Source organism: Pogonomyrmex barbatus, unplaced genomic scaffold (genome assembly GCF_055798465.1).
Source record: "Pogonomyrmex barbatus isolate J1 unplaced genomic scaffold, ASM5579846v1 scaffold2, whole genome shotgun sequence".
Taxonomy (NCBI): Eukaryota; Metazoa; Arthropoda; class Insecta; order Hymenoptera; family Formicidae; genus Pogonomyrmex; species Pogonomyrmex barbatus.
The window spans coordinates 15,011,702-15,039,428 of NW_028297116.1; the positions used below are offsets into that span (position 1 = coordinate 15,011,702).

Here is a 27,727-nt window from a genome sequence, read left to right on the forward strand (position 1 = left end):
ACGTAGATTGGAACATCGAAAAGAAGCGTTTTAAAAGATAAACGCCTCTCTTATATTTCAATATTGTTTCAATTTACGCTTTGTAGAAGTTTCGTTTATGCTTCTGTCATTCTTCCCTTAATTTGACGCTTACGCTCTTTTACGCTTCGCTTTCACTTTATTTTGCCAGGTCATTTTCAAAATTGGCGTGCAAGATAACTCAAAAACTATTCATTCGATTGAGTTCTCGCTGTGCATACATTTAAATAAATACTTTCCACATAACTTAAACCTGTATTTGCAATTGTATTGTTTATATAAATAATTCTTATTGCATAATTAACATATGGAAATCAATATTTTTGTCTTCTATTTCGCCACTTTTACAATTTTGCATAATTCCCTTTAAAAGGGTTCAGTTAGTAATGTAAACCTCCAAAAAGAAATCCATTTGGTTTTTTTGTTTCAAATCAATACAAGTAAAGTTACATTGCACGCCGACAAAAATGACACATCAAATTGACTTACTATTGTTCATAAAATATATATTATTTTTTTTATCAAAAAATATTTTTTTAGTAATTTAATATTACAATAACATACCCTGAAAATTTTAAAAGAATTTGTCATGTAGATTCCTTAAAAAACGATTCGAAAGAATCACCTAATTCCTGCGCGTTACATGAGGCTTCCCCCTTAATCAAGAATGCTAATCTGATTTTTAGAATGCAATATTAAATAATTGCTAATCATTAAACATTAAATAGAATTATGATCAGAACATTATGATCAGAAAATGGCGCTCAATATTAATTTTTTATCCTAATAAATTATACGATAACTTTTTTTATTAATAAAAAAATGTTTATATAATTGGTATTGTTAATGCATAAGCGTATCTTTTTCATTACTATCCCCGCAAGTGATCGATCGTGCATCGTGCCTTATAATCGTTTTTTTTTTAATGTAGATCAGTGTAGAACAAAGTGTAGGTGATACGCCATCTCTAGGCTTTTAACACGAATCTATTCGTGGGAGTCCTTAAAAATCTAAAAATCGAACATATTTTTGACTATTGCAATTACTGCTGGTCGCAACACAATGCAGTTATGATTATAATATTAATCACAAAATAATCAGTTGAACGCTCATATTATTCATGTATGCGATAATATATTTTAATGTATTTTATTGATTATGCCTATATTTTTAATATATTATATGTATATGAAATAATAAATATCGTATAAAATAAAGAAAAAGAGCATTTAAATAATGACTTTTTTAGCTTATTTAATTCGTTCGCATGCAAAATATTTTACTCTATATTTTTATTGCTTATAAAATTAAGGGAAAAATGTAATAATTATTTATATAAAAGAAATGAGAATGCTGTTGATATATAATATATTAATGATATATCTTTAATTAAATGCTCATGTGTGAATAACTTAAATTTATGTGCTGAATTGTATAATAGATATAGAGATGGCGTACTCGTCTACTATTCTACACAGGTTTATATTCACAAGAGAATATTAATCAAGAATATTAATCTTTGATTAATGAATTGTAATAATAATTGTAATAACATACACTATATATATATATGTCTAATAAAAGAAACATCAAGGTAATAACAAATTGTTAATTTAAGGTTATATTAGTTTACTAATATTACTAATGATTTAAATCTTGTTATTAATTACTTAAATTTTACTATTGCTACTTATTTAAATCTTTTAACAATTTAAATTTTAACAGCTACGCGATTTCTATAAAATTGTCTCTATATATATATATATATATATATTGTATATATATTTTTATCTTTTATCTTTCCCTTACAAAGATATACACATATATCTTATATTTATATTCCTTGATATCATTATCCTGTTAACAATAAGAAGAATATAATAATGCTATCAATAAGATGTCTCATCAATTACATTTTTAATATTGTATTTTTTTACGAATTTAAAATTAACTTTTTACAAAAAATAACGAAGCATAAATAATTTTTTATTAAAGAGATGTAAAAAATTATTATTTAATTAAATTATAAAATAAACAAAATATGAGAATAAAAGCTTTTCGCAAATTCTTTCTTGAGATCTTATTTGTAAGTATATTACCGACAGAATGCAGTATTTTTTGTAACGACTTTTATAAAGTTGTTATAAATTACTTTTATAGATAGAGAAAATCTTTTCTATAATTAAATATATTTATTTGGTAATAAATTAGATTATAATTAGATAATATAGATAGAGAAATCCTAGAGAAATCCTATAAATTGAATTTTATACATTAATACATGTCTGCTGAATCAGAACTTTGTCAAGAAAGAGAAAATTTTTTTTTAATTTAGATCTTTCTTATTTGCTACTTCCATATGAAGCCTAGAGTTATCAACTCATGTCTATTTGTTTTATATACAAACTTTACAGCCTACTATACTCACAAGACTAGTATCGCTAGATTAATAGATTACATGAAGGAACAACATTGCATTTCTAAAATTAAGCGTAAACAATAATATGATACAAAAAGTATATATGAAAATTTGTTCATGTATGTATGTATGTTTAAATGTGCATATCTGTGAATATTTTTGCTGGAATTCGCTTTTCTAATATTCTCTTAATAATAATATCATTATCATTACGTAGATATAATATATGGTAGAAAAGCTGCGCACAAACCATAATATGATAACAATATTGGGATTTAGAGTTATAGAATAGACTATGTGAGTTGTATACAAATGGATAATAAGATTATTGTACATTTTTCAGTTAATTTTATAAGTGAAATATATTTTAATATAATTTTTATTTATTAAAAATTTCTATTACTTTAAGATTGAAAATTTATTTGAAAGTTATATAATATTAAAAATTGAAAAGGTATTATAAAGGTATAATAATTTCTTTAATTTTTTGTTACTAATATTTTTACTAATAAAATGTCGAATTCAGTTTAATCAAACAATCTGAAAAATAATTCAATAAATATTGTTTATGAAATTTTATCATATTTGAAAAATATATTTGCTTCAATTTACATGTATATTATATGTAAAGTAATAAAATCTTGTTTGTAATACGGATGAAACAAGTCATTTAAAAGTATATTTTGTTTTGATTTTATTTTTCTATGACATACACTTGATATAACTTATTGATCTATAGTATCTTGTCTCTCTAATTATGCTTTAATATTCACGACTGATTAAAAATAATCTAAATACTATACTATTCAGGACGGACTGACAAAATTGGAATTATTTTAATATTTATCATATACAATTGAAGTTTTCTTGATTAATCACCGTATTTAATATATTTAGTATTGATTTGATCGCATCATCAAATAGATATTGCTACGACGTATTTGTATTAATAATCTTATACACAATAATGAGCCCGGACGTGCATTTTCGCGTATGTGTAATATTTGTGCATAATTTCCAGTATACAAATCCGAGTCAAATGGCGGTAGTCTGCGGCGCCGGCGGTGGTGTCAGTGGCGTCCAAGCGTTCGGTTGCTCGCCAGTGATTTCCGTGTCCTGTCGATGATGGTTATGATGATGATGTGGATGATGATGAGGGTGACGGTCGACAACCGCGGTCAAATATCGTCTTTCATCATCTGGCTGCACCTCGTTCAAAGCATCTGTGGTTTGTTCGGGATAACCCATCTGTATATGGGGATGTTCTTTAGACGGACTGTCATAGTCTACGCTGACGGGTGAAGATGTTTCCGTTTGCGGCAATGTCTGCAAGTGTAACATCTGCGCTTGGGGGTGATGCTGTTGCTGACGATGCTGATCTGGAGTAGTCGATTGCACTGGCGAGGCGTGATGGTACTCGTGAATGTATTCGTTCGCGTCTGCGGAAGGAACGGATTCCCCACACTGCGGATGTAAACTAGCGTGATGTAATCCCGTGTGCGACACGGAACCATATGGAGACATCTGGTGATGCAAATGAAGGTTCAGGTTCAAGTAGGATTGCTGTTGCTGCTGGTGCTGCTGTTGCTGTTGCTGTTGTTGCTCCAGCGTACTGGAGTGTATCCAGGAATCGGTGCAGTGTGCGCCATGCTGTTCCTGAGACGGTAAATTTGACGGCACGTACAGAGTACAGCCCGTTACGGTAGTCGTAGTAGACACGGTACCAACTACCGCTCTGCCGAGGACCGTGTGCGTAGATGATGTTGGCGACGGCGACGGCGACGTCGGCCATTCTTGCGACGCAGCCGATGGCAAGCACGCGGAATTGAGATTCTGCAGCGATTCCGGACTTCGCGGTGACCAAGCCGGAGCTGTCACGTAAGCCGTCGAGTGCAAAAGCGGCATTGGCGCATACGCATCCGCGTGTTGTTCTATACACACAGAAAATATACGAGTTTGTTTTTTCATTTTTAAAATAGAAAAAAAAAAAAGATAAATTTTTAGAAATATTGATCATGCTCTTTTGAGCATCGATAAAGATTTTAAAAAAATATATATATAATTCGAAAAATTTAATAGTTATTGAATAGGATAGAAATTGTCGATTAACTATAATCTTAAGATTTGAATTGAGAGTCCGGAGATTTAATGGGGAAAAAAAACGGTAAAAGATTTTACGTACCGTCTTGGGCATACTTATGTCTCAATGTGTAAGGTGCTGCTCTGCAATTACTTCTGTGTCCAGATGTGGTAACAGTGCACGAATTAGAGAAATGATTGCTAACACAAGCCGATACCTGATTTTGTGCGGCGGCTATTGCCGATGCAGTATTGTATTCATATCCCATTGTAGGCTGTGGAAGAAACAATGCACCTGCATCTGCAAAATGTTGCAAAACACGTATTAGAAACATGTGTTTGACGGAATCTCATCTTCAATTTTCAATTTATTTCATATTCAATATTGTTTCTGTCTATTTGTTTACGTTTGTTTACTACTCACATTGTGGATAAGTTTGTGAATCGGCAGGTCTCTCTTTGGCATCGAGAAACGCCTTCGCAAAAGGATTATATTTAATTTTTAGACTTGTAACTTCTTCATTCTGATAGGCTGTCACCGCGATGAATTGCGTTTCGGGAAAACGATAGGTGAGAACCTACATTAGTAGAATATTTATAAATTAAATTAAATAAATTAAAAAATAAAGCTCCGAGACAATAAAGTAAAAAGGTAGAAGAAAGTCCGTAAGAACCGACTATAGTTATTAGTGCGTAATCATTATTAATGTTAAATAACAACTGAAATTGTGTTCAAAGTAACTTCGCCGATATTAATATTCTTAGTAATTGTTTTACAAAAAGGAAACGTACTGTTCTCTGTTCTTCGGCACCCACTCGGACTAAATGAACACGTGGCTCGTACTTGTGTAACGAGTTTAGCATGATTTGTCCATTACCATTTGACTTATTTGTTAGTTTAACCTTAGCAAATGATACTGCTTCTTTCATCCAATGGGCTCCAAAATTTGGACTTTCTGGATGTATGTAAATCGGATTAGGCGGGGCTACTTCCGCTTTCCCTCCTGGTACCCATTCACCATTGACGTATTTCCACCTGATATTAATTTGATTAAAGAATTAACTTTATATTATTGTTAACACAAGTAATTTACATAAATATATATAAAAAAGGACATGTGTATGTGTATATGACATGTGTGTGTGTGTGTGTGTGTGTGTGTGTGTGTGTGTGTGTGTGTGCGCGCGTGTGCGTGTGTGTGTGTGTGTGTGTGTATCATACTCAATTCTCCCTTAATAAAAAGTAATTTTAATTACTTGCATTTTTTTTTTGTAAAAAAAAGGAACGGGAAAAATCGCGTAAACCGACTCAGTGAGAAGAATTTGCAATATTCATAAAATCAACAAGAAATTGTCCTTTATATTCTTCTTCGAAAGTCTTTCGAGATTGTTTTGCGAAAGCTATTATGAAGCTCACAAATGCCTCTCGGTTCGTTCAACACGGATGACGAATCGCCGACGAGTTAAAAATAACATACTAACAAGTTTAGAATCAACTTTAGCGACGTTACGTGATGCTTCAACGAAAGGGGTACGGTAATTACGACCTGTTAGTGTCCTTCGCGCCCCCCTGTTCCACCTATCTTCTGTTCGAGAAATAAATCAACGCAAATCGGTAACAGGCTTATCCATTTACTATCTATGCAATATTTTGATGCTTTGCTTTCTATTTTACTTAGAACAATTTTATAATTTGTACAATTTTCGCTTGTCATTAATTAAAAAACAGTTTAACCCCTTAGTTTAATAAATGCCGGGAAAAAAATCAAAAATCTAAAATTTAAAACTGGTAAATATAATAAAAATCTTTTGTTATATATTTGCAATACTTATACTTAATATTTAAACAAATTCTTTATATATAATTATAAAATTTAATTTGATTTGATGTGTCATTTTTTTCCAATCACGAATGATATGATGATTGGGAAAAGATAGAATATGACATAATTATCATGATACAAAATTAATATAAATATTATATTTCATATATAAGTAAATTTTCTCTTGTTTCATTATTTTAATATTATTTTTTAAAAGAATTGAGAAACGTGACAAAATAAAATTACAATATGTGAAAATTTGCCTTCAAAAAATGCAAAAGAAAGTTTGTGAATAAAAAATTGACTTGACTTGCATGCTTATTATCTTTAAATATTTCTTTTACAATAATACAGACTATTAGATAGAATAGTTATTAGATAAAATATTGAAATCTCTCGCTTTCTCTCTCTTTCTCTTCTATTGTGGAAAATTATTGGATAAAAAAGTTATAAATAATTTTGTAGATTACACTATTGAACACCATTGAACTATTGCTAAAATAAATATGAGTAAAGATACCCATACGAAATATGAGTAAAGATATCTATACGAATACAATTCATTATATCCATTTATAATAAATTATATCGCAAATTCGTTATGCCTTTTTTAAAAATAGCAAAAGAGAACTATAAAGAGTACACATATTATGCGTACTATAGAAAGCAAAATAGTTTTTAATTTTAATAAAGCGTGAAAGCTCATTGCTGCTTTTTTGTCAACTATATGTACAATACGTATACAATTTTGCATCTTACCTATGTGGATCGACTTGTACAAATTCCAGTAGCAGGGTATACATGGCCGCTGGTTCCAAACCACGTGCAACGACCTTCACCACGGGAAACATCCTCCTGCAGACGAAAGTGACATGTCAGGAAGGCGCAAGACAACGATCGTAAAATCCCGGATTCTGCGGGATACGCGCGAGAGAGATCGATGTCGGCGGCGGGATTCACGGTGTCGGATCAAAAGATAACCGCCACGGATTTAGACGGTGTGTCTCTCTTCGGCGCGGCTATACATTTACGAGTCGTGTATTAATAAAAACGATTACGGTTTGTCGACTATGGATGCGCAGGTAAAGTGTTTGCTCGCAGGCATCAGCTCGACAGGAGAACGTTTTACAAGAGAATTGTACGCATCGTAAAGTTTTATTGCCAACGGCTGGATCTTCCCACAATAATCTCGAGGAACTCCGTCTTTCCACAGATCGAGTTTTCATCATTCGCTTTTGATATCCCAAATGTACGGTTCGTTTAATATTGATTATTTTCTTACGAATAATAATGTGCATGTTTAAACATAATGTGTTCTTGCTGAAAAAAATTCCCGGTCGACTATCAAACGCATTCCAGCCTGATATTCTCATTGACTTTCATATCAATATTGTAATTGTCAAGTTCTCAGCTCCAATCAAAAGGTGCATTACCTTATAAAAAAAGGAAAAAAAAACCGAGTACTTTAAATTAGGATGTTATTTATTTTTTATGACTTTGATATTTTATATATCGTATAAATCTAATAACATATCAATTTACTATAAAAAAATATATAAATGGAAAACTTTCATCGGAAAATTATCTTATATTTTAATGAAAATTATTAATTATAATAAAATATTCTTTTATTATCATTATATTTATATTATTATCATTTTAAGATAAAAATGTATGATAAAAATAACAAAAAGTAGCTATTTAAGCTACTTGCGATATTTTTTGTCATTTTAACTCACAGTGACATTTCCTTGCTACAAGATAGATAAAAAAAGGTATTATAAAATGCTACTTTCGCTTGAGATTTTAATGATATTTGAGATTCGTGATATTTTTGTTCTTAGTAAACAAGAACTTCAGATATCGAATGTCTATGCTATCATTAGAAAAATCGCAATATTACTTTCCGTTTTGAAGTGCCTGAAAGTCATAAATTCTTTTGCGATGTTCTCATACTGAATATTCCCTGATAATGCGATGTATGAATAATAATAACAAATAGAAGAATTTAATGGCTAATTAATTTTTTTTCAACAAGATCAAATATCTTTTCCTAATCTTTCTTTCAATTAATGTACACATGTACCTTCCATTTTTCGTGACAATCATCTCATTCGTGATGCACTGAAATCTGGTCCAGAGCTCTCGATCCTCCAGCGATAAAGATAGCGGCAATCCTTGACTTCCCGAGATTGCAGCAGGAGGTCCAAGATTCTGCCTCGCGATCGTACTCCGCTCTTCGCGATCCTCTCGATCTTCTACAGGACTCATCCGGCTCTGCCTTACGCCGCGTTCACGTTCGCGATCTCGTTCCTGCTCTCGTTCTCTCTCATGCTCGCGATCGCGCTCGTGGCAAGAGGAACGCGTTGGAGAACCCGGCGTACGCGACGCGCCTGCCGATTGCATCTTCAGCGTTCTCCAATACGTGTCACCCTCGATCCTTTCACCCTCTCCAATCTCCTGTTTCTCGAAAATCAATCGAAATCCCGACACTCGACTGAGAATAAAAATAAAAATTACGTATACAAGGTAGAAAGTAGAAACCACATGTAACGCGATATGTTTTTTCAAATGAGGATTCTCACGGAGGGGAGTAGAGGAGGGGGCGAAAATCACGATTGCTCTCACCGTTGATTTCGATCACCGTGGATTTCAAATTTGCGACGTGCCGCGAGAAAAACGGATGCGATCTCGCGCGGGAGGAGGGGAACGGAAAAGCGTCGCTTGTTGCGGCACCGGACGACGATCCGTCCGTCGGCGGTGGAGAATAAGGCCGCGTCGCAAGAAGTCGCGCCGCGTGGCCGTAGGCTCGTAACACTTGGGCGCGATATTTCACACTAGCCAGCGAAGACTTGCCGAAGACTGACCGGCGGTATATCTGCCTCTCTGTTTCTCGCTCCTCACGTTCCTCTCTTTCTCCGTTCCTCGATGGATACGCGACCGCCGCGAGAGGCACCGGTCCGAGTCGCGTTCGCGTTTGCCGGGTGCTAATTAGTCGCTAAATTAGGAACTCACGGGTGCAGCATGGCGGTACCACTGCGGTGTCCATTGGTTGAGAACGATTTCATGACGGGTGCCGCCTTCAAAGTCTTGCCTCCACCAATGGACGAACGGATCGTCTTTACAAATCCTTCATGGTTGGTGGGTTCGACAACAAACACGTCGTTCGGCAGTCCGCCCACGTCGTCAGTCGCCAGGTTCTCGGCTAGTCCTTGCGGACGACGTACGCGAACCCGCACGTGGTGAACCGAATCGTCGCCGTAATCGTCACTTTGATTGAATGTCGATCGGTCGTGAATTCGTCTTGATCGAGAATTAAATCGTCGCGTGAACGATGGGATAAATCGTTTTATCAAGGTCGCAAGGAAGTGTTTCTCTTCGCGGATTGGATCTTCGTGCGGTTGCGATACCAAATCAAGTCGCGATATGTCACCTTTATGAGTTAATATTTGCGTCTGTTGCGCTCAGGAAAGTATGCGACTTTGTAGTATTTGTTCCTCGTGAAAGATAAGTGTTGCTCTCGTTGGCAAGACATAACGGGTCTTGGTCCATCAAAAACTCGAGAAATTATTTATCCGTCAGTTATCCTAATTTCTATCTATCTATATAGTTTTATATGAGTTAACATTGATATCTCTCTTTATATCAAGAAGATAGAATTAGAAGCTCTGTTTTTCTTCTTGCAATTATTATTGATGAACAATTTGCTTAAAAATAAATAAGTAATTGTACGCCGCGTATTATCGCGCTCTATTTTCTTGTATTATAATTCTTCCTCGTAACCTAGATCTAGATTTAGGATAAAAATCTGATAGAAATATATCAATAACGAGTTATTTAAAGCCTTGCATTGTACATTAAGAAATATAATATCTTTGCCCCCCTAAAAGAAGATTAAAAGAGGGGATTGACATTTTGCAATAATTTTGATATTTTAATTACGAAAATGGAGTTCCTCATCTATTACAAGCGAAACGATCGAGAGGATGGAAACATGTTGGTTGTCTGAAGTCAAATGACAAAAATCAACAGTACGCCGTTCGGCCGGCCGCACGACGCATTACGAGTAGATATTTGAGCAGGACCGTTCTCTTATTTGCCATCGCGCATGGTTTCGGACAGCAATCACCGGACGCGAAGACGGCTGTAACCCTATCGGTTATTTGTGCTAGCAATTTCGTGCGGAGAACATACTCGCGCGATCGTCCCGGTGCTACGACATCGCCGGAGGCCGAGCCATCTGCGAAGCCATCTTTATTGAACGAAGGTGGTCCGACGTTGCCGAAGGTAATTACAATTTTCAGCTCGACTGCATTCGCGATTATTTGCCTGAAATGCCATCGGTCCTTGGGACGCAAATTGCGCAAATTGCGACATCAATCGTGCGAAATTATTTTGAAAGTCGAAAACAAAAAGTACGTTCGTCTTCAAAGAAGACTGTCCGTACGATAGCCGATAAAAAGAGAAGAAGGCTTTTTTAGGCTTTATAACATATAAGAAAATTATATGTAGAAAAAGTTATATATAGTTATAAGAAGGATAGAATTTTTTGAAATTCAAAATTAACAACTTTGTGAGAACAAGTATGTGAGTGATTTTAATATTTGCTTGTCATGATTTTCGTTGAAACTTTTAAACATTTTATTATATTATCGTCTTGCAAGAAAGATATGATGTATATTAGTATACAATTAAGATATTTATTTTGGCTCCGTTTCTTTCGGCTGCTATACGACTTAGAAATTAAGAGATTTCAAAGCTAGGTTTACGTCCGTTCTATTCGCTGCACGGTGGCATATCATAAAAATTTTTACTTCGAACGACTTTTACGCAACGTGCACAACACTGCAGAGGCGTTTATGATAGGGTATTCTTGATTATCGCTACCTGCCGCTAGTTCTTAAACACTAGTCAGGAGATCTTCGGTATTCGTGTGTGTCGTTTGAAGGATACCGCCATTATGACCGCTTTGATAAACCGCACCATAATCGGCTCTTTCATCGGCGTTCATCTATTTATAAACTGTATTATTCGCCGAACATTTTAAGCAGAAGTTGTGCACTTTGAACGTCATAAGCGACGAGGTTTAGACGAAAATATCATCATCTTCTACAAAAGTTTCTCAATTTATGATGCTTCCCTAAGTGTTTTGTCAATCAAACTTTTGATTGAAAATAAAGCAATGATAGGATAGCATATGTCAAATTTTTAAAACTTCAAAATCATTTATTCAGCAATGTTGTGAATTGATTTTTGCTGTACTACTTTATATAATAAAAATTTATATAATGAAGGAAAGAAAGAAAAAAAAACAAAGAACAATGATAAAGAAGTTTTTAAAAATTATATATTTGCATAAGTCATAACATCTCTCATTAATTACTTGATAAATAAAATATTTAAATATTTTTTAACAATATTTTTAACAATATTTTTAAACAAATGCTACTCTTAATTGTTATCAACTACTAATTAATTTTTAATTTTTTTTCTCATTAAATTCATATCTATTTGAGCCAACGAGGGAATCCTTCTCTACTTTTAGATTGGCAATCTTACATTCTCGCAGAATATCATGATCGTTAATTTCATTTGTGCCGACGGCATGATTTTGTCGTACAGGATTGTTAAAGATTCGTTCGCCCATATTTCGATTGTCCAGCAATATTGAGAATTCTGTCGGATGCGGAACCGCCACTTTCTGACGAATCCACTCTCTCTGAGCAGAATAATCCAGTAAAGCTCGGCAAGTCTGTAATAATTATATTATCAACTATAACAATCCTCCAATAAGGTTACATTAGTAAAGATATTTTGTTTATCCTGGAACGGGATTAGATAGTTTGATGATCGTATGTTTGATTAATTGAATATTTTTTTTATTTTTAGAAGAATTTGCCAGTAAGGCATATATTATCATGGTATCATATCAGAGAATTCTCTTGAACCTCTTTTAATTTTTTTATTCTTAATTTTTTAATTTCATAATTTATTATTATTTTTTATTAATTTGGATTTTCTTTGACTAAATAGAATTATTGATATAATTATTAATGTAAAGTTGAAACATGAATGATGGATGTTGCTCTCATATAATCTGCATCCTGTGATATCTTGAATATGCTAATATTATCGTCTACATAATACAGATCATGCACACAATATAATTAGAGATGTTTCTAATTGGTTGGATAAAGAAAAATATATAGTTACATCTTCAATTCTATCTGATATCAAAGAAAATTAATATAAATTAATAAAGGATTATATAGGGCTTATCAGGAACAATCGAAATTTAATAACAATGAATTCATGTCTTAAAATACATGTAAAAATTGATTTTAAAGGTATATATGTTTAAAAAGAAATATTTGTTACGGTGCAAAAGTTTTAGGAAAGTATACAGGGAGGGTCTAATGTGAGGTCTAAGCAATTTAAGGAATTTAAGAATTATTCGTTCCAATATAAACCAATCCGAGAGAGATCAGAAAACAGACTTATTGAACTTTATTCTCTAGCTGCTAGAGAACTTGTTTTTATATATGCAAAAATTTATACAAAAAAATCTAGTCTTATTCTAAATTAAAAAAATTTTTGATGGATTGGTTTTATTAGTATTAACATTATTCAAAAATACCAAAATTAAAAATATATTAAATTATAATTTGGTTTAAAAAAATATTAATATATATATATATATATATATATATATATATATATATATATGGACATACATACACACATATTACCCAGAAGTAAAATGATATCAAAATTCAATATTATTCTTACCAGAAAACTGTCAGGAATCCTATTTATAACATGTCCATTTCGCGTAAACCAACAACATTCATTGGGCAAAATGTGCGATACCAATTGCTCATCTGTGAATCCGTGAATAGCGTTGGCTTCTAAGATACTATGGGATTTCGGTGAGAAAGGAAGTAGAAAGGGAAACGTCAGGTAGGCTTCAGAACTTATCTGGGAAAAACAAGACACATTATTTTGTTTTTCTTTTCTTTACTGTCGCATAGACATCCATTTTTTTTTTATTTTTGTCATACTGCTCGCGATCGTCCCAATCGAATGAGAGTAAAGCTGTATATTTTGCAATGCTGTCCATCTCATGTATCACAGGACGATTATATCGCAAATACCAATTTATCTACTTAATATATTTCTCATTTTAAAAGGACGTTGTGTCTTCAATATTCAGCATCGTAAATTTGACATTTGTGGTATTTATTTTGCATAAAACATTGTAGGTCTGTTGTAGGTCGGTTTGTTCTATCATTTTTAGCTACCGTTGCTTACGATATTGTATCACACAATATACATTTACGTTTGTCTGATTAATTAAATAGTATTCTCCATTTAAAGTTTATCTGTACCTTCCAACATGCACAGTACACCAACGTCAACGAAAGTTTTTTTTTTTTTTTTTTTATGACGTCGTATACTATCGATATCTAGTTCGGAAATACTCCAATTTTCGTCCTACAGATATAATGTTGGTTTTTTCGATTATGATATTCGCGCACAGTTTGATTTCATGACTCTAAATATGTTTTGTAAGGCGTGAGAGATTATGCTCATTCCGTTACAAGAAGTGGAATATATTTCTCAATTATATATGCATACACACGCGCGCACACATATCCATTGATATACTTTCATTCACGTAGTTATACTATTTCATCAAATATATTCCACGTTTCGGAACAGAAGGATGGCATTTTGCTTTCACTCGCGAGCGATCGCGCGAACAGAATGAGGGAGGTTCCTTTTACGCGACCACACGTAGGACGTAAGCGCGACGGTGAACGCGACATAAAAGTTTTTCGTTTAATTTTTGGTCCCATAATAGGTACAGGGTATCCGGCACGAATTAATCCCGAATTAACTGGTCGATATAAGTCTAGACACAAGTTATAAATATTAGCGCGTATTAAGAATCTACTAGCAAATAAACTTCATCAGACTATCAGAAACAAATTTTTATTCTTGATTAACATATCTATAAATAAAAAAAATATAATTTAAAACCGAATGTAAATGATATTTAAATATAATATAGATAAATAAGAGAATTGACAATTCTTATTAACAATAGCATGATTGATTAACAACAAATACCGTTGATTAATAACAATTGATAGTAATTGATGGTATTGATTGAAGATCCAGAAATCATTAAAGGCATTTTGAACATACTCAGAATGACGTCCTTTGTTTCCAGAAAATTTTTCCAATAATTGTATAAAGAGGAAGAAACTTTAATTACTTATATTACGTGTACCAAAAGAAGAAAAAAATTAAGGAAAATTACTAATGTCCAAATACTTCAAATGCAGATTCTTAACACGAACCACCGTGCATCCCCTTTCGCAATTATTTTCCAGAAGCGGGAAAGTATTTATTTGTCGGCTTCTCGGCTTCCTACGCTCGCAGGCGCACTTCACTTTTATTTGATCGTTTCTCCGCGCGGCAATACGTTCAATACGACCTAAGGAATCTAAACTAAATAACTTATTCTCTTTGTTGCGCGTATTCATTCCTTCTTATTACACACGAGTATGTGTATATATATATATGTGTATATATATATATATATATATATATATATATATATATATACACACACACATATATATATATTTATATGTATTATATAATCGCTCGTCGACGTGTATAACGCATCTAATAACAGTGATGGAAGGTGCCGATCGAATACAGATCGTCTCGGCGTGATTTCTTTTGATTATATCTTCCTTTTGGCATACGAGACGCGGTATATCGTGCTGCTTTGATTTTCGCTAAGGCGAAAGAGAACTCGACGAGAACTCTCCAACGCGTCCCCAATCCCCCGGAAGGCACAATCTCGACGAACGTTCGCAGTTTGTCGGGACGTTTCGTACGCCAATATCGATCCCCGACAGCTTTCGCCGTAATCGATGCACTTGCATTCGTTACGCATGACACGCGTGTCATGCCCGTTTTTTCCTTTCCAAGCAGCGCCATAGGTTTTCGACAAAGGTTTCGTCATGGAGATCACATCCAGAGATTGAAAACCGATGTGATTTTGAGTTTCCATTTCTAACGTTAAAAGTATCAAAGATTGGTGTCTTATGTCGCAACAAATGCTATTGTCACGAATAAACATAGAAATTATTTCGGCGGTTAAATTCAGATACGTCAAAATTACAATGGCTCCAATTTCTGAATAAGTCTCCTAAGTTTACTAGCAATCAAAATATGGACAGTTCTTTCCAAATTCATTATCAAATTCCGCTACACATCAAAACTACAAACATTACACTCGTAACTTGAAGAACGATATACCGCCATTCAATTTTGTCACACTGCCACGCGCCGAAAAGCTACGGGAATCGCTTTAGCCTAAAAGAGACAAGGACAATGTCCTACTGAAATGTATACCAGCAGCGGTATTCTGTACCGTATCAACGATAATTGTTGGTACCTCAATTACTCAAAAAAATGACCGTTTATGAGTCGTTTAACGTTAATAAATTTGATGTGACTCTTCATCCTCCAATTATTCTAAAAATATAAAATTCTATGAATTTTTTGTTCCCCGCGTTGTCTTTTGATATTTCTCGATAGAAAAAAGTATCGACAAATGTCGTAAAGACGGTACACGATACCGCGACCGATCTCGTTTAAATTTCGCTACCTATAGCACCTACATGCGGACTATGCCAGCGCGGTGCCGCCGGTTGTCCGCAGTACGCGCTGCCGATCGATGACGGAACGCCGAATATCGTCGGATTATCCTCGGAGTCGAAAATCCTGCTGGCACCGGTCGTGGTGACCGCGACAGCCGCTGCCGCGGCCGCTGCTGCGGCAGCGGTCGCCGCTGTAGCTGCGGTCGCGGCCGTCGCGGCGGCCGCGGCCGCAGCCGCCGCCGTGGCGGCGTTCTCCATCGTTTCCGCGAGGGGATGTTCCCTACTTACTTCGCCATCATCGCCGCCATCGCCGCCTTCGCCGTCGTCGGTCGTAACGCCGCCGCCGCCGCCGCCGCCGCCGCCGCCGCCGCCATTGCCGTTTTCACCCACCATGTTTACGAAGAACTCCGACCTGGAAAACCTGCCGATTTCCGTGGAGCCAAACGCCTGATGAAAACCTGGGAGCGGCTTTGAGACGGATTTCTTCTTTGGCTCGAATCGCTCGTTCGAATGCCGGAAATCGCGTTCCTTCTCGCAAGAAATCGTGCCTTCCTGCAGCTAAAATTGATATATCTTTAAGATTTAAAATAAGTGGTAAGATGGAATAATTTATCTGATATATAGTGATACGAGTATTTATATATTTTATATGAAAATATATAAATGTGACATATTTTACCGTGGAGGTTGGCACAAGTTCGTCCAGAGACATTCCAGTATTGTTTGGCTCCCACCTGGTTCCATCTTCCTTGCGTCGATTTATCGTCGTCGTTGAATCTATGACGGAATCCATTGTTGATCCCAATAACCTTGGCATCTGCATAGATAATTCCTTACTGATTCTCGGCAAATGTCAGATGGACGTAACAAATTTATATCATTTTCCACTATTATTATTACAATTTATAATCTATTCGTCATGTATAAAATTTCTATTTAGCGATTCATTAGGCAATAATGTATAGTCATTCGTTTTTAATACCTGATGCTCCGATGGCGGATAAGATGCACGAATGCTATCAATGTTCAATTTATTCGGCTCATAACTCATTTGCGACGCGTTCTCGGAGAATGCGCAATGTCTAGTTGGCGTGCGATCCCGTAAAAAAACTGCATGTCGCGGGCCCCGAATTGTCGCGTTGCGAGCCACACTTGGGATATCTGAAATATATAACACATGTTCAAATATTATATGAAATATTTTACTAAAAAGTAAATCCCTTTTCCTCTTTTTCTTTCTTTTAATAGACACACATATATATATATATATATATATATATATATATATATAATTCTATAAAAACATGATTAACCATATTTAATGATATATCACCAAAATCACCGTAGTGGAATCTCAGTAAAATGTTACATAGAACTTACGTGGTAGCATACTATGACAAAATTGACTCCATGCACCGTGTCCATGTGCATTCGTATTCTGAACATTTGGATGAAGAATACTACCCATTTGCGGTGACAGATGAGGCATTCTCTGAAGTGGATGAGCACTCGCGTTGCTCTGCAATCAGAAATATCAAGTAATTTTTGCAAGCATTCAGTATAACTCAGTAAGAAAAGACGATCCATTTATATATTTTATTATATAAATTACAAAAAAATACATTTTATATTTAATTAAATTAAAAAAACATTTAATTTATCTATAAAAAAAACGAGATCGGTAGAATTTACATTTACAAATTTAAACGAGATTATCGAGTCAAAAGTTGATTTCTCTTTTCATGTCACCATCTCGTTTTCCCGTAACTGCATCATTGCGATCTATATTACTTGATAAGGATGCCATTTTTGGCCGTCGACAAAATCGGCGTATTCCGCTGCGGATTCCTGTCGGCGAATTTCCCTTTCCGCGGCCGCTATATCCGGCGAGTAGCCATTCGCGGGGAATGCTGCCGCGGTGCATTCCGCTGTCTTTCTTTGGTCCTTGAGTTTATTGAGGTCACGTTGTTGTTGTTGTTGTTGTTGTTGTTGCTGCTGCTGCTGCTGCTGTTGCTGCTGTTGATGCATCGTACCCATCGCTTGCAACTTCTCGATCGGATCGCCGCACACATTTCCATACCAGTCGCCGATTCGCGGCGAGTGTGCAGGTTTCAGGCGATGCGTAGCCTGGAACCAAGACTCGGTCGCCTGATGGGAACTCACGTTCGGACCCATAGGCATCGACGTGCAATCGAAGCGGTGATGCTGGTTCAGGAAGCCACCGGCCATCGAAACAACGGAATTGGCGCCGCCAATCGCAGCTGTGCGCGCGTTTGCAGACGCAATCGCACTTTGCAGGATTGATCGCCGTGACAGCTCGCGAGTTTGCTCGCGCATTGCTTTCCTTAGTCTTGCCTCTTTCGGATTGTACACGTAATCTACGGCAATGTGTACGCAATCGTTATTAATACAGAAAGAGAAAATGTCATATTATAATCATCATAATAATATCTCTGAATATTTACAAAATGTATGTATTAATATATAAACAAATATATAAATTCAGAAATTTACAGAAGTAGCCTGGGAAACAAACATGTCAGAGGCTTATTTAGAATTTGTTAATTAAGATCACGTAATTTTTTTTAATTATAATTAAAATTATCTTCCTAAGCTAAGTTTCGTTCGTGATATGGAAATCTCATGAAAAATCTCTTTGCATGATAAAATGCTTCAACTTATCTAATTGCCTAAAATATATATATATATATATATATATATATAACTATACAAAAGTTTTATTAATAAAGCCAAAACTTTTTATTAATTAAAAACAGTTTCTTTGAATTGAGCATATAATGAAAATAAACAAACAAAAAGATCTTGCGTGCACGCATGCATGGAAAGTCACAAAACTGTGCGGTCTACTATTCGAGCTGCAAATATGTATTTTGTGTGCGATGCTCTACCTGTCGGATACGTTGGTGGTATCGCCCCATTGTATCGAGCATTAATGTCAATCGCATTAGAGATCGGCGCGGCGTCGTAACCGGTGTACGCCGCGCTACCATTGTCGTAACAAAAGTACTGCTGTTGCTGCTGATAAAAATGACCACCTGCCGCATAAGCCTCGATGTAATTGCAGCAGTCCATCTCTGCGATTTTGCGCGAAGCTGCGTTCGTGTGCGTCACGTATCGATCTAGATCTCTCCTCTACTTACGATACGCTTAGATTACGTCTCTTCTGTTGAGCGTACGCATTGCGCAGATTTACCTCGGTTACGCAACGTAGACTAAACTTTTTGATTCGTCAATCAATAAGCGCGAGTTATGCGCTCCGTCTCTCAAATCGCTCGTCTTCCCTCGACGTTTTAGAAACTTGCTACTAATGTTCCTCATGCTAACGCGCGAATTGTCAAATTCTTAATACCGAGCTAATCACTCAATCGATCACAATATATTAACACATATGTGAATTTCTTCCATCTAGTTTGCATACTTAAAAACCCGCTGAAACGCGCTCTCGCAATTTCAAAAGCGCATCGTAGCAAACTGTAATCTTGGGCACTGGCGGCATGCGTGAATTTTCCTCACTTTCGTGACAAATTGTTTAGCGCTTTTACAGGTTTTCCCATGTCTTCGTAACACCGAGCGCGCGCGAAAGAAATAGAGGAGACGCGTGATCTTCGCGAGGGAGCCCGATCGATATCTCAATTTCGCGGGTCCACATTGCGCGGCTTTTGCCGCGAATGTAAACACCGCCCCCGCGCCCGCAGACGACGCACCGCGACCGCGCAGTGCACCGGCGTTCTCGCTCTCCCCTTCGCCTCGGAGTCGCGAGAATGCGAGCGTGAAAACGCTCGCGAACCTTTCGCACCCCTTTTGTACCTCTCTGTCGTCCGACGTTTATACCGAGAGGAAAATGCAATGTTTGTTGGAGAATGCGTCGGGAGGCGTTTGATCAGCCTCCCGCATTTCGTCGGAAAAATCCATTTGCGGTTCAGCCGACGTCGACCTCCTCTTCGTCATCGTCATCGTTGTCGTCGTCCTCGTCGTTGACATCATCGTCGTCGGAAAAATTCACTGGCAAATCAATGTGCATCACGATCGGCGATCGCGCGTATCGTCATAATCCGGTCATCGTAGATCGCCCCATGTATCTGCATGTAGACGCGGTCCGGCATGTGCGGCGAGCCGCGCCATGCTCGCTGCAGCCGCGGCGAGATCGATGACAGAAGCTGCGTTCTCGCTGCACCTGCTGTAACCCCCCCCCCCCCTCGCACACTCCTCCCTCTCAGCAAACAAGTGCGACCTTTCCGCGCCTTCGTTGACACCGTTTTTGTTAATATATGTCGAATTTGCTATCCCCGATCGATTTTTTTCTTTCTTTTTTACAATTTCATTCAACAGATCTTTTTTCGAGAGGATCGATATTTCGTTGGACGATTAGACGACAAGATTAGGATCGAAAATTATCCGGGAACTTTTCTACATTTACGATGACTTTAATTTGCTCTTGCCTTAATTAGTCACTTGACCTAGTCCACGCGACGCATCGATCAGTCAACTCCAGGTGATTTTTCCTCTCTCTCTCTCTCTCTCTCTCTCTCTCTCTCTCTCTCTTTCTCTCTCTCTCTTTCTGTAATACCTCAAATCACATTCCTCGTGTTTTCCAAACAATCTTAATCAATTTCAAAGACACCGAGCACGATTCCTTCGCTTACCATATTTATTTTTGGATATATTTAAACTACGCTACTATCACAACGATTTCGCACGTTTGCGTCTGTTTGGCTACGATGAATGAACAAATGCACTTTCGTCTTCCGTTTCGGAGCGTTTCGCGCGGTCGTTTACATTAATTGGAATGTATTTCGATGCATTGCATTTTAACGACCTATTTATTCGTCTGTTTCCCCACTCACGTCGCGTCGCTTATATTGCTCGTACGGATAGAAGAATGTACGAACGAATGAACTGGCGAGCAACGCGCGCGCGCGCGTGCCGCAAGCGGGAACGGCGGGCCGCACACGGGGAGACCCGCGTTCTTCCCTCGCGGTGCACTCCAATCGCACTGATTTCACCCGGCGGTGGTGGAGGCGACGGCGACGGCGACGGCGGCGGCGGCGATGGCGGCGGCGGTGGCGGTGGTGACGGCGCCGCCACGAATTTACGTGCGTTTCGTCATCGACGAACTAGAGTGGCGTAAAAGGGGGACGAGCGTGAAGGGTGCTTTCCCCACCTTCTCGAGGGCGTCGCGAGGTGTGTCGCGGTGTGCGGTACGTGAGAAGGTGGAGGAGACAGTAGCGGATTTTATCGATAAATCGGTCACTTTGAATTTCGGTCATTAGAGGATTTCAAAATCGTATACATTTACAGCTGTATATTTGTTCCTGAAAGTTTGTTATACTACGTACATAACACACACACACACACACACACACACAGTGTGTATGTGATATTCAATTAATAAATAAGAATAATTTATAATCTTTTGATATGACTAGTAGTAGTACGTAAAAAGATTATAATTCTAAATTATGAGATCGGTGTAATATCGTCCTCTTGGGGCTCTTCAAATTCTAAATCCGCCACTGGGTAGAGAAGGTAGAGGAAGAAAGACGTAGGGCGCCGACAAAATTCTCTTCTTCTCTTCTATTGTCGTTGCCTTCTTCAACGGCTTCAAGCCAGAGCCCTCGTGCAACCTCTCGCATCGACGCAGTTCCGCATGCGGCGTACAGCGTTCGCCTCAAGAGAGTCAATAATTCGTCTCTCTTTCTCTTCCCTTTCTCTTCTCTTTCTCTCACCCTCTCCCTCCTTCTCTCTGCCGCATTCGTTTTGTCGGTTGTCGAATTTGAGGGAGCGACGAATGATGTTCTCCGACCGAAGAGCATAGAGAATCGGTTCGAGAAGAGCGTCGAACGATTGAAGGGGATTAACCCGACCGTCTCTGCCGAGGCGACTATATTGCATTAGTCGAGCAAAGTGCTTCAGCAAAATACGTCTTCCGGATACGCATTCAACGTTCTGTTTCGTCGCTGGAGAACACGCACCACCTGTCCCCCTAATTAATCGCGTCGCTCCGCGTAAGCGCGCGACGAAACGATCACAATTTCAGCGATCCTAATTTCCTAATTCGACGAGTGTCTCCTTGTCCGCATGAGCAATTATTACTCACGTCGGCAGACGCGATGACGCGCGTTTGACATTGCGCCCCGCGACCGGTTTAATCGCGTGGTCTCGCGCCGACCGACGTTAAATATTCTCCCATTACTGTTCGTATGATCCGTGCGCACCGTGAACCGTGAAACCGTCGCATCGGCGAGCGAGTTCTTCGTCTCTCCCTCTGCGCGCCCGGTTCTTTCTCTTTCTCCCTCTCATCCCTCTCTCGCATCGGCACGTCGGTGGATCGATGACCGGCGATCAGCCCGGTGCACACCGCGACACCATCCTCCTCCGCTCGTACCATCGGCTCGTCGTGCCGCCTGGATGCAGGGGCCTCGACATTTTGACGGCTTCTCTCGACGCGACCTACTGCGCGTCCCTCCCCCACCCCTCTCACGCTCTCTCCCTCTTACCCCTTTCATCCCCCCTCCGCCAGCCACCCTCACCGCCGCGATCGCCGCGCGTTGCACGCGCGCAGATGCACGTGAATTCGGTCGACGCGCCGTCGATGCCCGACGGCGCAGGGCGCATCGATGCGGTCTCCACCGCTTCCCAGTGATCTTAATTGACCACTCGGAACGCCCACCCCGACTGAAATTGGCATCGATTACATTATCGGCGGACGGTTGAAAACGAGGACGGGAAAATTGCGCCGGTGCTTGTCATGACTGAACGGACGTTTCGTAGCTGAGACACGATGAAATGTGAATCAGAAAAAAATGCGGGGACAAAAAATATGAAAAATTTAATCATTGTCGTGAGACATTATTAAAGATAAACGTAATAAAAGTAATGAAAAATAAATGCAAAATGTATGCTATCAAAAAAAATATTTCTAAACATTTCTTTTTAATTCAATTCGATGCATTCAATAAATAATAATACATATAAAAATACAAACATCGATTTGATAATTTTCATTTCACGTAACATAATTATTTAATATTTTATGAACGAGAATTAAAATGTGTTTATTTATTTTTAATATTCTTTTTGCACTTTTTCCTGAGAAATTCTAACTATATAAAAAAAGAAAACATATGCTAATTATAACAAAATGTCAGATATATGCGAAGTGCGTGGTATAAAAAGTGAAATTGCAGAAACCAACAACTCGCTAACCGCGCGTTGGCAAAACGGCACTTTACCCGAAGAAACGAAGAACTATTCTGAACTGATTGTGAGAAATATAGACAAAAATAATGCATATCAATCTAAGGGATTAACTATCTTTACTCTTTCAAATGAAACGTAACTTTGTAATCAATTAAAAAAAAATTAGTCACTCAAACTATTTTCTCGACAATTCCAATTGTTTTGTCGATTAAAACAAAAAATAAGATCTTGCAATAAGAAATAAGGAAAAAAAAATACACATTTTTTTATACATACATTATAAGTTTTCCATCTCTCTCGAGCATAAACCGTTTGATTAAAAAAATTTATGATGAGATTCGATGATGTGTGTGACAAGTATATAATTTCACACTGCCTCGATGAAATCTACTACAACTTTCTGTAATGCGAGAAAAGGTGAAAGAGCAAACGTGAGTGACGGAGAAGCGAGGGACAACATGGGAAATTGACCGAAAATCAAAGGGCCAAACGGCACTCGGTTCAGCGACATGTACAACGCTTGTACGCGCTCGCGGCAGGCGTGCAACCGTTCCTCTCGTGCACGAATATTCGACAATAACGCGAGATATAACGAAGCATAATCGCTCCCTCGCTCATTCTCTCGGCTTCGGTACGTAGGCAGTGGGTAGATAGCCAGCAGTCGTGTATCGGGCAAGTTCCTAGAGTCGCGTCGCAATCAATACCTCCGGTCTCTCTCTCCACCGTTCCCACCCGCGTCACTCACCCGAGAATATTTTTCTCCGCTTGCCACCCTGTACCTCGACCCGCAAAACTCGCATCCTCCCGCCGTTCATCCTTTACCGCCCTCGCGAGAATCGTTCACGCTCGTCGTCGTCGTCGTCGTCTGCGACCTAGAATCGCGTCCGAGGAACTCGCGACACCAATTTCTTGCGCCCCCCCCCCCCCTCTCCCCAGTTAACGTGCACTTTAATAAAGATTTAACATCTCAGTCGCGTTAGTGTAGAGCGAAAAGGGAAATCGAAGATTACTTTGCATGTTGAATAATTTGCTATATTAATTAGGAGCGCAACAAGTAATAATATGTAAACGGTATTCCTTTCTGATGGGGATGACGTCAAAAACAATATCGATGAAACCAAGCGATCAAGGACGATCATTGGGGATGAGACGTCATATCAACGCCGATACGAGGTGGCCTTCTCGCTTTTCGTCGGTTGATAATACGGACGTACTTATCGCCGGCGATCGATATTATCTAATCCAACCCGGCTATTTATAGACGATGGGACCGACACTTTGGGATGTCGTGCACGCGACGTAAAAGTAACAAGATTTTCCAGTTTTAGCGACACGTCTCTCGATAGCCCAGCGACACGTTTCCGAGCATTTTTATCGGCATTTCATTTCTCTGTTATCGTTCGCATTATTCTTAACATTGGCCTGTCCACGAAAGGATGCGATAATCTGTCATGCGCGATAGCTGCATAGCGCGCGTCATGAACGTTCAAATAAATCAGGAGACTTTGACGATATATCTGTCAGATATAAGATAGACAGGTATAAATGAGGTTACGTTAAAGAAAACTGTTATTGTTACAAGACATACCAGGATACTTTCTCTTATGCTCCCTGTCCACCTCACGCGCCAGTGCAAAGTATTTTTCCTTTACATCTTTTGACATGCTTTTCCAGAAAATGCCTAGCCTATAATAGGGAAGAAAAAAAAAAACATTTTTATTTTCACATTGTAATTTTCTTTATACGTTTTATATGTTTTCCCAAAAAGGTAGTCGTACAACATGAAAAAAATGCAGTATTTATATTATGCAATATTTTGCATTTCGTATGCGCGAATTATAAAACCGTTTTGCTTTTCATTTATTATTTTTCTCTCAAAATTTAATTTTTAAAGTTACAAAAGAATTGTTTGGTCCTTGGACTTCTTTCACGGGAAAAAATTCTTTGTCGGAAAAAAAAATTTTTGTTCAGCAGAAACAAACGTTCTTTTTGTATGGAAACTAGCCTGACACTGATGTCCTTGTTGGATTCCCGAGGATTCTCCGCGGCAAATTTTTTTCGCCACTCGTTGGCGAACAGCATGAAGGCATTCGCCGGTCTTGGGATTCTGCGTTTCACTGCTGCTGCATCCGCGAGTCCGTTGCCGTCGATGTATAACAACGTCGGGGTACCGGTGTTTTTGAGTCTCGGCGATCGATTTGTCCGTGTCCGCTGCTGTTGCTGTGGAAAAATCTTATTCACCTCACGATTGCCACACGATACCTTCGGCTCATCGGGAATGCGCTTTACCGCCACGTTCTCCTTATCGTCGTCGTCATCGTCGTCGTCATTATCGAAATTCTTTTCTACGAAATAATAGACACGATAATGTCAAGAAATGTTGTTCACGTTATTATTGATCTTTTTATTGAATGTTTGAATGTTTACTGGAAGAAAGTGGTTTTGTCTCCGTCGATGACATCACAACGATGACTTTTTCAATGTTGTCGTCGATGCTGTCATCAATATATTTTTCTTCTTTGCAAATATTATTTGGTTCATCTAAAAATATGCAAAAATATATTAGAAATTATTTTTCTTAAAAAAATATGGTATTCTATTAAGTCTTAATATAAGTTTTTTTTTATAGATATATATTATTATCAACACTCATTGTTATTCTCCATTATTAATAGCTATTTGATTTCCTCATTTCTAGATAAGAAATATCTTTTAAATTTCTTTTTCTTGACTCTAGAATAGAAAATTTTATAGCATTTCTACTAGTATTTATATATTTTAACAGTTTTAGAAAATCTCGCGCGATATTGCACGATTTATTCAATACGCATTTAACTATGCATTCCGAGCAATTGTCGCGTCATGAAACGTTTAGGGGCCTCACATAATTTTATATGCTTACCTTTTATGACGAAATTCGAGACATTTTCAAGAGTCTCCATAATAATAAAAATTCGTCGATTAAAATCGCCGTCGGAAGAGTGATCGTCGATTATGTGCGTCGCACCGATTTACGTGTGTTTAAAAACTCACTCACTTGAGCTCTTCATGATAATGGCAAAAATGTGGATCCGCGAATATAGACACACTTCAACTTCACCTTGGTTGTGACGTAAGCGTAATAAATGTCTCAATAGAAAAAAAATCAGGTGAAAAAGGAAGAAACAATTGCCATGTCTTTTTCTCTTTTTAATTCTTATATATGTGTGTGTACGTATGTATGTATAATGTATGTTTTCAATTGTCTAACTACCATCATTTCTCCTTGTTAAAAAAAGACAGAGACACGGCAACTGCCTTCTGTTTTTTTTCTACGTGATCTTCGGATCTTTCAAACACGTAACGATGTATCAAACATCGTTACGGATAAATATCATAAGAAGATGTATTTTTCTTTGCATCACCGTATTTCAAGATGGTTTCTCAAGTTTCGAAGAGTAATTTGAATATAAATGCGCCACACGAGAAATGCGCGTGCACTCAACGCGGCGTAGATTATTATAAAGTATTATCGTTGAAAAGAAATTGTAACAATGTAGAAATCATGGAAGCGTAAGCGTAATTTTGTATTTTAAAATATGCAAAAATAAGAATTTTCTTTACTAACTTTTAATAATGCACCATCATATTGCACTTCTTTATCAGTTTATTCATTAATAATTCATATATATTGATTATCTTTTCATAAAATTTCATTATCCTTCTCTAGTAACATTAAACGAATATTTATAAAAGTTTTCTTTCCATTTGGCGATATGAGCCATACGCTTTATGTAAAAAACGTGATGGTAAAGAAAGAAGAGATGTATCGCACCGATGAAATGGCGCGGTTATTTTTTTCCAGATACCGACAATGCGCCTTACGATACAATCCTGCACAGCAAAAGAATGGAGGTATCGAGGTGATTTTCGCCTTAGCAGCTGAAGCGTACGACGTACTCTCGGATCCTCTTAAAAAGGCCGTGTATGATCAATACGGTGAAGAGGGTCTTAAAAATGGTGTGCCGAGACCAGAAGGATTCGTGAAACCTTACGTCTATCACGGCGAGCCGATGCGAACCTTTAGGTGGATCCAAGAGCCATTGAGCTCTGAGCTTTTTAAATAAATCGTGAATTTATACATGTATTTCGATTTTAATATTAATTTTGTGATAAATGTATATCTAAACATTTTTTTTTTTTTCGAAAAAAAATAGATTGCTATATAATTTTTCGAAATTTTTCGATATTTTTATTGTTTATATATTTAACAGTTGTGCATCTAAAATTAAATTATAAGCCTTTAAAGAGACTTATAATACTTTTATAATTAATATTTATTGTGAATTTTTTTATCAGGGAATTCTTTACGACTGAAAACCCATATGATGATCTGCTAAAAATTTTAATAGAGCCTCAACCTCTACTTGAATTTTCCAAGGGTCGAGGTATAAAAGAAAAGGAGAAACCCTTGATTAAAACCCTATTTTTAACACTTTCGGAAG

At 37.3% G+C, this 27,727-nt stretch overlaps 4 protein-coding genes across 4 annotated transcripts; all 4 read right to left on the bottom strand.

The window, feature by feature from the left end:
• Positions 1–1,922: 1,922 nt before the first annotated feature.
• Positions 1,923–9,534, bottom strand: byn (T-domain transcriptional activator brachyenteron). Its single transcript, XM_011641044.3, has 6 exons — positions 8,426–9,534; positions 7,099–7,194; positions 5,309–5,552; positions 4,941–5,094; positions 4,620–4,817; positions 1,923–4,368 (listed from the first exon to the last, which is right to left on the bottom strand). The coding sequence occupies exons 1-6, from the start codon at positions 8,743–8,745 to the stop codon at positions 3,473–3,475; spliced, it is 1,908 nt and encodes a 635-aa protein (XP_011639346.2). The 5' UTR covers positions 8,746–9,534; the 3' UTR covers positions 1,923–3,472.
• Positions 9,535–11,654: 2,120 nt separating this feature from the next.
• LOC112552746 (uncharacterized) lies at positions 11,655–13,459 on the bottom strand. The gene is made up of 3 exons (XM_089075991.1): positions 13,401–13,459; positions 13,129–13,354; positions 11,655–12,091 (listed from the first exon to the last, which is right to left on the bottom strand). Exons 1-3 carry the CDS (start codon positions 13,457–13,459, stop codon positions 11,819–11,821), a joined length of 558 nt encoding a protein of 185 aa, XP_088932117.1. The 3' UTR covers positions 11,655–11,818.
• A 102-nt stretch (positions 13,460–13,561) lies between these two features.
• Positions 13,562–21,031, bottom strand: LOC105428638 (uncharacterized). The gene is made up of 6 exons (XM_011641045.2): positions 18,932–21,031; positions 17,814–18,400; positions 17,403–17,541; positions 17,005–17,183; positions 16,702–16,839; positions 13,562–16,580 (listed from the first exon to the last, which is right to left on the bottom strand). The coding sequence occupies exons 1-6, from the start codon at positions 19,113–19,115 to the stop codon at positions 16,017–16,019; spliced, it is 1,791 nt and encodes a 596-aa protein (XP_011639347.2). The 5' UTR covers positions 19,116–21,031; the 3' UTR covers positions 13,562–16,016.
• LOC105428729 (uncharacterized) lies at positions 20,549–25,797 on the bottom strand (the record flags this gene model as incomplete). The annotated part of the gene is given in 3 exon segments (XM_011641182.2): positions 20,549–24,929; positions 25,249–25,652; positions 25,654–25,797. Coding segments are annotated over 3 exon segments (678 nt in total), but the record flags the coding sequence as incomplete, so codon positions are not given.
• Positions 25,798–27,727: the final 1,930 nt, after the last annotated feature.

What these genes read in the sequence shown, in the direction of transcription:
- byn (XM_011641044.3), bottom strand. Translation starts at nt 8,745, where the DNA reads ATGCAATCGGCAGGCGCGTCGCGTACGCCGGGTTCTCCAACGCGTTCC. An exon ending in GTGCCGAAGAACAGAGAACA is followed by an intron (nt 5,095 to 5,308) that starts GTACGTTTCCTT and finishes CTACTAATGTAG; the next exon opens with GTTCTCACCTATCGTTTTCC. An exon ending in ACATAAGTATGCCCAAGACG is followed by an intron (nt 4,369 to 4,619) that starts GTACGTAAAATC and finishes CTGTGTGTATAG; the next exon opens with AACAACACGCGGATGCGTAT.
- LOC112552746 (XM_089075991.1), bottom strand. Translation starts at nt 13,459, where the DNA reads ATGGACAGCATTGCAAAATATACAGCTTTACTCTCATTCGATTGGGAC. An exon ending in GATTGGGACGATCGCGAGCA is followed by an intron (nt 13,355 to 13,400) that starts GTATGACAAAAA and finishes GCGACAGTAAAG; the next exon opens with AAAAGAAAAACAAAATAATG. An exon ending in GGATTCCTGACAGTTTTCTG is followed by an intron (nt 12,092 to 13,128) that starts GTAAGAATAATA and finishes TAATTATTACAG; the next exon opens with ACTTGCCGAGCTTTACTGGA.
- LOC105428638 (XM_011641045.2), bottom strand. Translation starts at nt 19,115, where the DNA reads ATGGACTGCTGCAATTACATCGAGGCTTATGCGGCAGGTGGTCATTTT. An exon ending in AAAAATGGCATCCTTATCAA is followed by an intron (nt 17,542 to 17,813) that starts GTAATATAGATC and finishes TTCTGATTGCAG; the next exon opens with AGCAACGCGAGTGCTCATCC. An exon ending in AACTTGTGCCAACCTCCACG is followed by an intron (nt 16,581 to 16,701) that starts GTAAAATATGTC and finishes TATCAATTTTAG; the next exon opens with CTGCAGGAAGGCACGATTTC.